At 36.7% G+C, this 16,063-nt stretch overlaps 1 protein-coding gene across 9 annotated transcripts in view; it reads right to left on the reverse strand.

Moving 5' to 3' along the window:
- The window catches only part of LOC115216322 (nostrin), a 389,446-nt gene that overhangs the window by 57,984 nt on the left and 315,399 nt on the right, over window positions 1-16,063 (reverse strand). The window contains exon 1 of one of the 9 annotated variants that reach the window (XM_029785537.2): window positions 13,644-14,061. The exons of the other annotated variants lie outside the window; for them this stretch is intronic. Coding sequence (XP_029641397.1) covers window positions 13,644-13,679 — 36 coding nt within the window. The 5' untranslated portion in view covers window positions 13,680-14,061. Of the gene's footprint in view, window positions 1-13,643; window positions 14,062-16,063 lie in introns of those variants that run through there. 9 annotated transcript variants of the gene reach the window in all.

Below are 16,063 nucleotides of genomic sequence, written 5' to 3' on the forward strand. Positions count from 1 at the left end.
GAGGGAGAGAGAGAGAGAGACATGGGCATATATTAAATACCTAAGGCACATTGGTGTGTATATGTTTTGTTGATACAATGGGAATTCAGAAATAACTGCAACAAAGATGAAGAAAAATAATGAGATTGTTAATCTGGGTAACTGAATAATTGCAAGCTACCACATCTACGGCGACAATTAAGTTAATGAGCCAACGTGGGATTTTTCTGTGTTTATTTGCCATGCTAGAAATAGCAGTCAATTGTCTCATAAAATCACTGAAAGGAAACATTGGATGATGTACATTATTTACATTTGACGAATTTTTGTCCTAATCTTGTTTATTAACACAATGTTTCGGTTGATATACCCTCCAGCCTTCATCAGGTGTCTAGGGGAAATTTCAAACCTGGGTTCTCATTCCTAAGGTGGTTAAGAGCACAGGCTACTAACCCCAAGATTTCGAGTTCAATTCCAGGCAGTGACCTGAATAATAATAATGATAATAATAGTAATAACATCTGAAAAATACCTTAGAAATGAGAATCTAGGTTCGAAATTCCCCCAGGAGACCTGATGAAGGTTGGAACTGAAAAGTTGTGTTAACAAACAAAATGAGGACAAATATCCGTCAAATGTAAATAATGTATATTTCCTCATCTCTCAAATATAGAACTGTATTGGATGATGTAGTCCGAGATACATAAATAGTTGGTTTAGTCATGGCTGGAGTGCTTTTAATCTGGCAAACTGTATCTCCTATGCTTGTCCTTTTATTATACTTTAAGTCTCAGCACCTAGCATAAACCCATCTTCCCCACCACATGCACTCTCCTTTACCATGATCTTTGTGACCCCTGCTAATGCCAGGGGCATGAAAAAAGCACCTCCTACACTCTGTAAAGTGGTTGGTATTAGAAAAGGTATCAAGTGATAGGTACCATGCCAAAGCAGTCCTACAGCCCGCTGGATCCTGTCAAACCGTCCAACCCATGCCAACATGGACAAAACTTTAAATGATGTTGAGGATGACATCCACAAAAATTAACTTGGATAAACGAGAGATGTGGGACCTTCTTTGTAGCTGCTTCCCCTGCTAGGCTGACTTTTAGCTTTTGGTCACTTCACTGGATCTGCTAGAAACAGCAACAAAATGTCTTTCAATTGCATCACACCAATAAGTCACTGAGGAACCTCTGTATGGTTGTTTGACCAACTAGAAATGGCAACTAAATCTCCCTCAAATTAAACCTAGCATTTTAGAAATGGACACACTCAATTCTCTGCAAATCTTTCATCTTTTACTTGTATCACTGCAGCCATTCTGGGACACCACTTTAAATACCAACACACATGCACAAATATACATGCACTAGCAGTATCGCCCGGCGTTGCTCGGGTTGTAAGGGAAATAACTATATAAGCATTTTTAGAGAGTTATAGCCAAAAAATAGCAAAAAAATGCATTAAAAATTGAAAAAAAATTAAGGTAAATTTTTTTTTTAAATCGTTGACACATCGTAGATATTTTTAGAGAGTTACTTCCCTTATATAAAAGCGGAAAAAATGCATTAAAATGGAAAAATATGATGGTAAATTTTTTTAAAATCGTAGACTCATCGTAGGCGCGCGCTAATACCCAGAAGGGCTCAATATGAATCACGACTATAAGATACCCGCTTTTGGTTAAACTGCACCGCAAAATGTGGGAGTAGTTACGAATCTAAATCGAACGGGACAGACACACAACTTCACTCTTATATAAAGATGCTTTTTTTTTTTCAGTCATAGAGTTAGATTTATGAAGGTCTTCAGTAGAAAATCCTTCGAATTCTGACTCGCTGCTTGATATAATGAAATTCGTATCCATTTTTTGTCAGAATTACAAATTTTGAAAACACAATAGGAACAAATTTTGGAAAAAAATCTCCCATAATTCACGGAATTAAAATTACACTTCGATTTTTGTACAAAACTGTATTTGAAGTGTTTACGAAGTATAATACGTGTTTTCACGAATGTACTAAAGAGATTTACTCTGATATTCTCATTTAAATATGAATAGGTAAATTCGGGCGGTTTGGTAACGAAAGGGTTTATATAAGTGTCGTCTGTTTATACATAAACACTGTTTCATACTGTCGCTAATTTACTCTCTTCCAAGAACATTTTCACTCACTCTTATCTGTTAGCTTCCCATACATTTTACTCATGTATCTATCAGCATGATAGAGAGAAACAAATATTACATCTAGTTTCACTTTATTCGTTGCACACTGTGTGTGTGCGTTTGCGTGTGCTGTAAACCAAACTAAGAAAAGCATTTGACACACACACCAGAATGTGAGTTTTCTGTAAATTTTGCTTAATTGGAGTTTAAATTTTAAAAACTGGACCTGGCATGACGCGATGCATTGTACTCTTAAAAATGCTAGGTAAATTGTAATTGAAGAAATCCTATATTGTAGATTTGTATAACTCCCAAAGGGAGGCAGATAAAATCTGCCTTTTATAATAAGAGATAATTATATTTGGGGATAAGCCTTATAGGATACTGTGTAAAGCACATCCACTGTTACTGGCTACCTGGTGTCAACATCAGTATATGCTACTGGATTTATTTCATGAATTCCTTGAGGTCTGAGGAGTTTTATATAAATAGATCAGGCACAGAAAATGGAATTCATGGGATTCTTTATTCAAATCCACTACAATTGTTTCAACATTTGTTTCTTATGAAAACTGCTAGAATGTAGCAAACCATCTAAAAATACATAATTTACATTAGACGGATATTTATCCTCATCTTGTTTGTTGTTAACACAATGTTTTGGCTGATATACCCTCCAGCTTTCATCAGGTGTCTTGGGGAAATTTCGAACCTGGGTTCTCATTCCTAAGGTATTTTTCGATATTTTTATTATTATTATTATTATTATTATTACTACTACTAATCTGGTCACTGCCTGGAATTGAACTCAGATGACTTTTGAGTTTCATAAACTTCTTAATCTGGTGTGTCTTCACAATTTCAAATTCTTTCTTTTCCAGATCTTGTTGGATTCTCTTTCTATCATCATCTCTGGTTATTTTCCCAAGTGATGAAGATAACCTCTCTTTGATTTTGTTATTTAGTTGATGTTTTTTCCAATGGTTGTAATAGATCCTCTCATGGATGAGGGCATGTCCTGCCCTTTCCGCTACTCTTCTAGCTTTATATGAATCCACTGTGACCTGAATAATAATAATAATGACATCGAAAAATACCCTAGGAACGAGAACACAGGTTTGAAATTTCCCTAAGCCGCCTGAAGAAGGCTGGAGGGTATATCAGCCAAAACGTTGTTTTAACAACAAACAAGATGAGGACAAATATCCGTCAAATGTAAATAATGTACATAATTCCTCATCTCTTAAATATAGAACTGCATTATTAGTATTATTGTTTGGTATTCATAAATAATCTACATAATTCCTCATCTCTTAAATGTAGAAAAAAAACCTAAAAATATATCTTAATAGAGCTGGGTGAAATGGAAGGAAGAAAGAGTGAGGTACTTGTTTAAAAAGTCACCTGAGGAGATACAAGATAATTGATTGTTCAGCATCTCACACACAAAAAAAAAACACGGGTGACAGTCTGCCTTGTCGACCATTGATTGTTCAGCATCTCACCTGTGAGGTACAAATGCAGGAAGAGTTGAAACAATTGTAGAGGATTTGAATAAATGAATCTAGTGGGTTCCATTTTCTGTCCCTGACTAATTAATTAATACATACACACATTGACGAGCATATACACACACAAAGAAACAAAAACAAATTCCTTCATGTTAAGTTATCAGGAATGTTTATATTGAGACTGCAAGACGATGTTAATGGCGGGGGTGGGTGGGGGGCAGAAATAACTATCATAGACTTGTGGGGGAGGGGATTGGGTGAAAAGATGGAAGATCTGTGAAAAAAAAAAAACCCAAAAAAAACAAAGAAAAAATCTGTGTATGTCCTGTATTGTGTCTCATTCAATTGGGATTGCTGACTAACAGTGACAAATCTGATAACTGAAAAATGGAAATGGGACATTAACAACAAATTAAACATCAACTAATAACATTAATTATGTTTTGTTTTTTTTTAAATAATTTTTTTATGATAATTTACGGTTTTGTTTTTGTTTACAGCTTGGAGACACACAGAGAAAGAGGATAAAGAGAGAGAGGGGAAGAAAGAGAGAGGGAGAGAGAGAGATTTAAACACACACACACACACATTATACATTTTTCCCAATCATCATCATTACAACAAATTGTTAAACTAAATCTTACTCCGCCTTGCCCCCCCCCCACCTCCCAGCACATTAAAATCTGTGCCACCTTCTTCTCCAGGCTTGTCATCACCACTCCCAAGTTCCCTAACTTATTAAATTTCATAACATCACTTTCACTACACCCACTACTACCCGTCCCAATTTTGAAATTACCACCATCACCACCACCACGACCTTCATTTCAGAACTGTCACTTTCACATAGTATTACCACTATGCTGAGAGAGAGAAGCGGGGGGGGGGGTGAGAAAGTGGCAAGGTGAGTGAAAGAGACAGAGATGGGGAGTGGGGTTAGAGAGACAGACTGATACATTACTAAACCATATATTACTCCCACTGTCACCTCTGTCACTTCCTTTTAGGAGTAAGAATAGAGGACAAACAGATAGAAAGACAGACAGACAAAAGTATACCACAGTTATCATAGTCATCACCATTATATTTAACGATCTACAAATATCGAGAGGAGAGAGAGATACCTCTATATGGTTATTCGATCTGCTAGAAATAATAGCTAAATCTTTATTGAATGACATACCACCATCTTAAATAACGTTGAGTACACTCAACAATGTAGCCCTAGATATACTATACTTAGAAAAATAAGAGATGGTCATGGCTGGAATTCAATCATAGATCAGTTCAATTAGGGTAGACCTAAAGCTAACCCATCCATCTCCATCTTCCATTTCATAATAATTTCACAATACACCACCCTCTAACACACAATCACCAATGTCACAGCTCAGGAGGAAGAGAAATTCAAAATGAATGCAACCAGAATTAAAATCAAGTCTAAGGAAAGATTTCGCTTTTGGATTTGGTTTGCCAGATTTTTATGTGAATTCGTGTGTTGAAGCATATTTTATTGTGTCTGGGGAGAGTCATTCTTTTTTAGTGCCTTATAATTTAACAAACTCACTAGTTCGATTTCCACTCAATTATTTAGTCTTTCTAAAATTTTTGTAGCGTCTTGCAACCTTTTCAATAGGTGTTGATTCTGTCCATTCAATGACTATTGAAAAGGTTGCAAGACGCAGTGAAAATCAAACTGGTTAGTGTGTTAAATAATAAGGTACTAAAAGATAATAAATTTCCCCAGACACAATAAGGAAAGATTGTTATAGTGCAATGCCAATGAGATAATCACTACTGCAGTGGAAAGACAAGAGGAGTTATGCCAAACCAGGGGTTCTCAACCATTCTTTGCCTAGGGACCCCTTAGGTTTCTATTTTCCTTGGATGGTCCCTTACAGCCATTCAATGATTAAAAAATACTATTGCATTTTCGTTATTAATAATTATCCTGGGGAATTGTGTAAAATAATCGTTAAAATATTTTGTGTTTTGTAGAAGAATAACCAGTTTATTGCACATAAGTTTCAACAACAAAATCTTATGTGGACCCCGCCTCAAGGGTCATATAGAGCCCCAGTTGAGAAATACAGTGTTAAAGCAACTCAAGTATATTCAATTTACATTTGATGGATATTTGTCCTCATCTTGTTTGTTGTTAACACAACGTTTCGGCTGATATACCCTCCAGCCTTCATCAGGTGCCTTGGGGAAATTTCGAACCTAGGTTCTCATTCCTAAGGTATTTTTCAATGTTATTATTATTATTATTATTATTATTATTATTCCGGCCACTGCCTGGAATCGTAGTGGTTAAGAGCACGAGCTTCTAACCCCAAGATTCCGAGTTCGATTCCAGGCAGTGACCTGAATAATAATAATAATAACATCGAAAAATACCTTAGGAATGAGAACCCAGGTTCAAAATTTCCCCAAGACACCTGATGAAGGCTGGAGGGTATATCAGCCTAAACGTTGTGTTAACAACAAACAAGATGAGGACAAATATCCGTCAAATATAAATAATGTACATAATTCCTCATCTTTTAAATACAGAACTGTATTGAAATTTATTATCAATACTACCTTTGGACACAAAAAGAAAAAAAGAAAACAAAACCACTAATCTTAGATGCAGTAGGCGAAAGACTGAGTTGAGAAATGGATTCAACCCTTTTAGGACTATTTCTAATGGAGTAACACTGTTTATCATCATCATCATAATGTCCCCTTTTTCTTGCTTGCAAAGGTCAGATGGAATTTGTTGAGGCAGATTTTCCATAGCTGGATGCCTTTCCTGTTGCCACACAATTGACTTTTCTGTTCCTACAATTAACCAGCCTATTGAAATGGATTCACAATAAATTAAGCACATTAAATGGCTGAGTGACTGAGCTGTGAGTACAGCCATGTATCAATCAGATGTCATTCATGAATAAACTAGATCAACTAGCTGTAAAGAAGCACCACCACCACCACCACCACTTAATGCTAACAACATGCTGTTGTTCATAATACTATTTGTTGTTTAGCCCTGGGTCAGCCGCAACTGAGTAAACCTATGACCAAAAGGTGTTTCAGCTGTGGATATTTTATTCCATGCTTTTGTACGTCAAGCCCTTCCCTTTCTTAAGGCGGTTGGGTGTGATTTGAACGTGATTTGACTGCTATTTCTTAGAGCTGCTCTAACCAAATGCTGATGTAACACAGATAAATTGTGGCACATGGAGACAAAGATTTCAATGGTGCCCCAACAACCCACTAAACTATGGCACTCTCTATAATCTACATGACTTTCAGGAAGAGACACCACTGAACCAGTTAACTGGAAAATAGAGGCCAATGATTATTGATGACAAAACAAATTGATTAGGATATTATTTAACCACAAGTCATCTTTGACTGAGCAGATAACAGAACACTTGTAATGCTATCTTTTCAAACAAGATATTATAACAAACAATTTGTACCAATTATTTAATTTTAATTTTATGAAACAGCAAACACAACTAGTATAATCAGTAAAAACAGTCACCCAGTAATTGATAGATTCAGCACGAGAATCCATTGTTCTATTCAGCCTCAAATTAGTACTTATAAGGTCGTATATCATTTGGATTTGCAAAACTGCAAAAATGTCGGACAAAAACACTATGCATTATTTATAAGCTCTTTGCTGCCTAAGAACATAGGTCATCGGTGACCTATACTGTTGTCAACCCAGGGATTTATAGTGTGACCTGTCAATCCTCACTTGCACCTCAAGATCTGCTCTTCTTTGAGGCCCTCTCTCTTCCAGGTTTTGTTAGTTTCACTGCTTTTGTAACTTTGCTTTTTCCCTAAGTGTGGGAGGATGTTGACCTCATGCAAACCCATTTTTACCTCAGGAAAGAGGTGGCCTATATTAGTCTGGCCTCTAACCTTTGACCTGTTCAGCATGGGAAACCCAACCAGAGGTTGTACTCCACTGGTTTAGTTCTCAGGGTCATTGAGACATAACCCGCCACACCAAAACAAAACAAAACACTAGATCTTGTGGTGGATCCAGCATTTAGTTATGGTTTCTTTTTATGTTCTGAGTTCAAACACTGCTATGATCAATTTTACATTTCATCTTTCCAAGGATCAATAAAATAAAATACCAATAAAATACAGGGGTAGGGTTAATAAAATAAAGTTATTATTGATTTTGCTCATTCATGTAGCACCAATGTAGGAAATCAATAATTATATATACTAAAATCTGAGCAGTTAATTTATATAGAATGTTTTTGTTTACTTGCAGGGGAGGGCGAGTTCTGACCTTTCCTATGAACTGAAGAGGATGACTGCACTCCACTCCAGAACAAAGGAGCCAACAAAGAAGCTTCTACATAGTTACTCAATTTGCTTGAAATAGTAACCTAAATCTCCCTCATAATCATGCCCCATCATCTCATCTTAACCCTTTAGCAATTAAACTGACCATAATACAGCCCAAATATTCTTCCTGTTTCATGATCAAACTGGCCAGATCCAACTTTTCATACCTACCCTACAATGTCATTCTAAAAGTAAACAGTTACATCATCGAAATCTCAAAGCTACAATGCATGATTAATTGACAACAGCATGAATAAATAAGCACAAGATTGGACAGAATAATCCGAATGCTAAAGGATTAAACGAGCAAATACATTAATTAATCTGGTCCCACACTCCCTTCATAGAAACAGGACTGTCACAAGTGGAATGGCTTTCATTATTATGTTAGCTCAATCTAACAAAATCTCTTGGTGTTTCATCTACAAGGTAACCAAGAGTTATCTTCCCCTGGATAAGGTTACATTTAAAGTGATAAGGGTGTAATCCCCCTCCTTGCCACCAGCATCACAATTACCATAATTATCCTTCAGAGCCCTTTGGTAATACTCCTTCGCTCATATATCACCACATATCTAAACAATTGTTTCATTATACTGAAATAAAAGAACTATACGACATCGGGTAATTTCTCCAGTATTTTATCCACAAGGGAACTGGAATGTTTGCCTTCTACTCCCAGCCACCTTCACTGGGAATCACCATTTCTTTCCGTTTCCTTCACCCCAAATGTTTTCATTATTTTTTTGTCTCGTTTTCCCATTTCCTTCAGTAACAATGGATACAAAACACACAAATATACATACATACATATACACAAATAGACCAACATACATATGTATTCACATAGACCAACACACATCTACATAAATATATATATATATATATATATACAATTATGTACGTGTGTGTACGTATATATATATATATATATATACACACATGTACATACAAAGAATAACACACAGAAGTTGAAACAGGATTAAGTACATCACCCCCACTTCCCACTACTTCCCAAACAAAACAAAAAATAATTTTGTAAAACCTTGCTTAGAGGGCAAAAACAACACCCAAAGAAAATAAAAGCCAAATAAATCACATTAGCTAGCGTGTTACCCTCATCGCAACAGATTTATAATGCACCAGTTGATCGGAACTTAAGGCCCCCCAAGAAAGGGAATTTTGCAGTGAGATAGGGGAGGGAATGGGGAGAGGACTTTGAGATAGGGTGGTCGGAGGGAAGCACCAAATGAAATACAGATGTTTTAAAATTAACAGTCTTGATTTTATTTTTCAGACTAGAGTTTCAACAATGTATTAAGCTTTTGTCCATACACTGTCGCAAGCATTTACTTGCAGCAGTTTAAGGTTAGCAGTTAGTAGCAGCCAGACTTTGCAATACCAAGGATATGCACCAACCTCAGTAAATTAACAAGCGTGACGGTTCATGTTGCATATTTTCTTGATGTTTGTAGTAATTGAGTCTTTGTGCTAAACATTAGAAGACACAGTTAAATTGTATGCATGTTTTCTTAATGTGTAAAATGATTGTATGTTTGTGTTGTATATAAGTAGACACACAGACATGTTTTAGACCATAGGTTCTCAAAGTAGGTGCTACTGCCACCCCACCTCCGTGGGGCGCTAGTGCTTAAGGGGGTGGTAGTAAAAAAGGGGCTAGGAAGAAGGTAGTGGATTGAGGGACGCTATGAATTTATTATAATTATTATTATAGTATAGTATACAAATTATATAATATTCTTTTCTACTCTAGGCACAAGGCCCAAAATTTTGGAGAGTTGGGGGCTAGCTGTTTACGTCAACCCCAATATGCAACTGGTACTAATTTATCAATGCTAAAAGGATGAAAGGCAAAGTTGACCTCAGCAGGATTCAAACTCAGTGATGGGTGAAATATTGCTAAGCATTTTGTCCAGCATGCTAACAATTCTGCCAGCTTGCTACCAATAATAATAATAATAATAATAATAATTTCTACTATAGGCAAAAGGCCTGAAATTTGCGAGGAGAGGAGGGCTAATCATTTACATCAATCCCAGTGTGTAACTGGTACTTAATTTATTGACCCCCAAAAGGATGAAAGGCAAAGTTGACCTCAGCGGAATTTGAACTCAGAACATAGCGATGGGCGAAATATCGCTAAGAATTTCATCCAACGTGCTAATGATTCTGCCAGCTCACTACCATAAAAATATTAATAATAATGATAATAATAATAATTTCTAAATCAGGTACAACAAGATCTCATATCTAGAGTAAAAAGATTTGATTATATCAACACCAGTATTTGAAGGATAATCATGATTTCTAAGAATAGAACAAGGTCAACATTGAAACTTCTTATGTTTAATATTAATGTTAAATAACAACAACAAAAATGAAAAAAAAAAAAGAAAATGCAAAAGAAATGTTTAAGGATTTCTTTTCATGTTAAATGAGCTGAACTTTAATGTGTTATTCAGGGCCTTATGAGAGAGATATGCCAGGGATACAGTATATCTGGGCTGAGGAATTTCTTGGGATTTCAGAAAATGCTTGCATGCATGGTCGTGTGGTTAAGAAATAGACTTCAAACTTTGCAGCTTTGGAATCAGTTCCATTGCGCAGTACCTTCGGAAAGCCCCAGATTGAAATGATGTCTTGTGAGTGAATTTGGTGGACAGAAACTGCAGAAGCACATTGTGTGTGCATGCATGCATGTGTGTATGAGTGTGTGTAGATAAATGATAGAAAATGGAATTACACCATTAGTACGCTGGTGACAGGTTGTGTAATCATTATCGTACACCGAAGGTGTAAAATGTGCCTTCTCAGGTGATCGTTTAGAGAAGTCCTTTCTTAGATCATACAGTCATTTCACTCAGTGTCAGAATGCTGGATAAAGCATACAAGACTTTGGCCCAAATCTTATTTAACTATACACACATATAGAATGTGTATATAGGAGCAAGAGTAGCTGTGTGGTAAGAAGCTTGCTTCCCAACCACATGGTTCCGGGTGCAGTCCCACTGCGTGGAACCTTGAACAAGTGTCTTCTACTATAACCTCAGGCTGACCAAAGCCTTGCGAGTGCTTTTGATAAATGGAAACTGAAAGAAGCCAGTCAAATATATATATGTATATGCATATATATATATATATATATATATATATATATATATATATATATATATATTTATATGTATTTGTGTGTCTGTGATTGTCCTCCCACCATCGCTTGACAACCGATGTTGGTGTATTTACATCCCCGTAACTTAGCAGTTTGGCAAAAGAGACCGATCGAATAAGTACTAGGCTTACAAAGAATAAGTCCTGGGGTCGATTTGGTCAACTAAAGGCAGTGCTCCAGCATAGCTGCAGTCAAATGACTGAAACAAGTAAAAGAGTAAAAGAACAATGTATCTGTGAATTTTTGTTTGGCTCTCAACTGCTTGACAACCAGTGTTGGTTTGTTTTCATCCACTTAACTTAGTGGTTTGGCAAAACCGGAAGAATAAAAGAATATAACTCAAGACTAGCATTAGAGAAAAGGAGTGAAGAATAAAAGACACTTTGTATTTCTTCTTAAAATTCTTCTGGCTTTCTGTTGGATTTCCATTGTAACTATGACGCCATGTTTCCTAGTGTTTTTCTCTTCTCTTTCGAGGAACCATGAATTTCCTCGACTGATTCGCCAAATCATGGGTGTATTAAGAGTAATTATAATTGTTTTTCCTTGTCATAAGGGTGCCTAATATGTTTGGAAGATTTTTAATAATGGTGATCAACAAAGAGAAAGGCACTGAAATGAAGCTAATTAATTAATTAATCATGTAAAGTATAGGGTAAACGGATAATCGTTAAATGTATTAAATGAATCTGAATCAAAATTAGAACTGTAATGTCTGACTTTATGTAAAATGCGTTTAACTTAGATAATTTTTTTGAAAATGCAGAAACTGAAATATAATTACACAAAATAATAGAAGCGCGTGTATCAAATGGATGATGTAACTGCATGCTGTTTGATCGACACCAGGTAATAAAGGACCTCTTGCATAGGCTCGGGAAGAAGGGGTGCAGGGTGTGCAAGCATACCCCTTAATTTTTTGAGGTGGAACATCTGGAGTTGACTTAGGTTTGCGACCCTTAAGCAAATTTCGTTCCCCACCCTTATGATCCTCTGGTTAACGAACTGCCCAAGCTCCAAATATGCCACACGACTGAAAAGGACTGATGTTAAAAGCCGGTTCACAAATAAATTGCTTCTTATCCTAGCTGGCCATCAAAACTACTATCTAATAATTTTAGTAGAATGAAACCCCGCTTAATTACGGGAGAAATTATAACGTGAAAAAAAAAAAAAGATAAACCTTCACCAAATTACCAGTATGTTTGCTTTTACCTGTTTATATAATTTTAATTTTCGATAAACAGAGATGTCATAGAAGCGATAAAAAAAGACGCCCAAATTTTCTATCATAAACAAAACGCCACACATTGTATGTGCGGTGGTGGATAGTGGGGGTATAGACGATATTGTCAACCCGACCCCGGAAGAATGTAAGGCAAAGTTGACCTTGGTGGGATTTATATTCACGCAACGTGAAGCGACGAAACTAAATACCGCAAAGTATTTTGTCAAATGCTCTATCTATTTTGCCTGTCTTTTCTACTCTAGGCACAAGGCCCGAAATTTTGGGGGAGGGGCGCTAGTAGATTAGATCGACCCAAGTATGCAACTGGTACTTAATTTATCGACCCCGAAAGGATGAAAGGCAAAGTCAACCTCAGCGGAATTTGAACTCAGAACATAAAGACAGACGAAATGTCTATTTCTTTACTACCCACAAGGGGCTAAACACAGAGGAGAAGACAAACAAGGACAGACATATGAATTAAGTCGATTATATCGATCCCAGTGCGTAACTGGTACTTAATTTATCGACTCCGAAAGGATGAAAGGCAAAGTCGATCTCGGCGGAATTTGAACTCAGAACGTAAAGAGACGAAATACCGCTATGCATTTCGCCCGGCGTGCTAACGTTTCTGCCAGCTCGCCGCCTTCGATTCTGCCTGTCTTAAAATCCATTGTCTTTTCCTAGTCAAAAAAAAAAAAAAAGAATGCAAGACGACCAAACTAAGCGTCAACAAAAATAATTTCCAAGAACCGTACCAGGCCAGAAATTTGCATAGTCGATTATTGATCCGAGATAAGTTAAATGCAAGTCTATTGATCCGAGATAAGTTAAATGCAAGTCTTTGAATTCTGAGATTTGAACCCAGAATGTAAAAACCACAGTAAATAAAGCAAAGCCGCTACCGATCGTCACCCACCATTCTTTATATACAGTTATATTACTACTTCACAATAATAATTAAACTATAAAATGTAGTGAAACTGTGTCAGTAACCTGACAGTGAAACATTTTAGTATATAATTCTATTACAAAAGAACAAACCAGTTCGCTAAATCAAAACAAATGTGAATATAATGTTACATGTGTTTTTATCATGACAATACCACCATGTATGTAATGGTTTCGCTTTAAACACACCATGTGAGGAGATCAAATAACATTAACTAACAAATAAAAACTTAAAATTAATTAATACAGTACCTTGCAGTAATATTTGTAAGGATTAAACATCTTCATGGTTACAACCAACGGTACAATTCCAACGATATGTAAATATATATGTCTATATATACGTAGATGTGAGTATGCTATTATTTATCCACACAGCAATCCGGTAATATGGTAGTTCATAGTTCGAGGAGAGAATAAACTTAAAGACAGATAGACGAAGATAGCCTCAACTGTAACTACATACGTATACGTCGTCGGCCGCTTTCTAACAATATTTCTCCAGCTGTTTCACAAATAAAGTCTCAGCTTGTCATTGTAGGTATAGGATGGCGAGTGGGGGGCGGGTCGCCTTGGGACTTGTGACGACAGTCGAGCGATTCATTCGGTCGGTGGCGGCAATCAGCATTGATGATAACAGTTAATAATAATAACAATAAATAACGGTATATAATTTGCTCTGACTTCAGTACGGCTTTTAAAAAACAGTAAATTTCTCCCTACACGTTTGTCGTTACGAAGACGGCCGGTTGCACCGAATTGAATGTATGTGTGTGTTTGTGTGTGATTTCAGTACGAATGCCTCTTTTAAGATAGACATAAACACACACGCACATATATATAACAGTTCCTGTACAGAATCAAATTAATTTATATTTCCGCACTGTCAGTAAAGAGAATGTGGAGCCAGTGAGGAAGCCTGTACTAGGACCCTCGACTTGCTAGAGATAGCAAGCAACTCCCTTTCAAGTTCACAGCTAAACACTAACAGCCAGATAATAATAGTTTGTGAGACATCATTAAAAATACGACGCTCTGCTTTCTCATTGCATTCTTATTCTTACAGAGCAGACAATGCTATTAAGCCTTAAGGCACAGAAGCCTTAATTCGTAATCCTTTCCACCCCTGCTTCACTTAATCTATGTGCAGTAACTGCTGATAAACACGAGACGAGGGGACTACTACATCAGCTCCAAATAATTACATCCTTCCATATTGACAAAGAAAGGGTACTAGGCTAATGAATGATGGTCATGGATGGAATACAGGGTAGGGCTGGATCAGGGCAGACTTGGGGGTTAACAAACGACACGAATGAGTGCACGAAACCTGTATTAACATAAATCTATGCATAACATTCTACGCACAAAACTTAGTAAGTTTGTGTATGGAAGTATAAAGAGAGCCTCAACGCAATTTTTCATTGGATATTTATACATAATTCATGACTGTAAACAACTCGTTTTTGATAGAGGCATGTACTATTTTGTGTGTGTGTGTGTGTGTGTGTGTGATTGAGGGAGAAAGAGAGAAAAAAGAAAGAAAGAAAGAGAGAGCTGTTTGTTGTGATACATAAAACCTGTCTTTAGCTAAATTTTAATTGCGTTTTTTTCCTTTTTGTTTCAGCCATTTGACTGCGGCCATGCTGGAGCACTGCCTTTCAGACGAACAAATCGACCCCCAGGACTTATTCTTTGTAAGCCTAGTACTTATCATATCGGTCTCTTCTGCCGAACCGCTAAGTTACGGGGACGTAAACACACCAGCATCGGTTGTCAGACGATGGTGGGGGACAAAGACAGACACACAAACATACACACACACACACACACACATATATATATATATATATATATATATATATATATAATATATATATATATACGACAGGCTTCTTTCAGTTTTCATCTACCAAATCCACTCACAAAGCTTTGGTCGGCCCAAAGCTATATTAGAAGACACTTGTCCAATGTGCCACGCGGAACCATGTTGTTGGTAAGCAAGCCACTTACCACACAGCCACTCCTGCGCCTATATATATATATATATATATATACATGCCTGTCTTTGTTTGCCCCCCTCCCCGCCACCATTGCTAAACAACCGATGTTGGCATGTTCGTGTCCCTGCAACTTAGCAAGTCAGCAAAAGAGACTGAAAGAATAATTACCAAACCTTATTAAAAAATAATTTTACTGCGGTTGATTCATTCAACTAAAAATTCTTCAAGGTGGTGCTCCAGCATGGCCGTAGAGAGGGAACACTAAAGAATAAAAGAATATATGTATACGTATGTATATGCGTGTGTGTATGTATGTTTGTATGTGTATGTCTCCCAACACCGCTGGTTTGTTTCCGTTCCTTTAACTTGGTGTCAGAAGCGAACGATAAAATAATAGACATCAAAAAAAAAAAAAAAAAGCACAGGCGTCGATGTGTTCAACTAAAAAAAAACCCCTTCAAAGTAATGCTCTAGCATGGCCTGAGTCCAATGACTTAAATAGATAAAAGCAATCTATTTGTTTATCTGTAAAGTGGGGGAACAAACATCGCAAGGTATTTATTCCCATATCCTTCAGAGATTGAAGAAAAATGAGGATAAATACCTTGTGGTATTAATGCCCGTTCTTTTACCATCTGAATTCAAATCCCATCGTGGTGAGCTGTATCT

The sequence above is a fragment of the Octopus sinensis genome, linkage group LG10 (assembly GCF_006345805.1).
Source record: "Octopus sinensis linkage group LG10, ASM634580v1, whole genome shotgun sequence".
In the NCBI taxonomy this organism is placed as follows: Eukaryota; Metazoa; Mollusca; class Cephalopoda; order Octopoda; family Octopodidae; genus Octopus; species Octopus sinensis.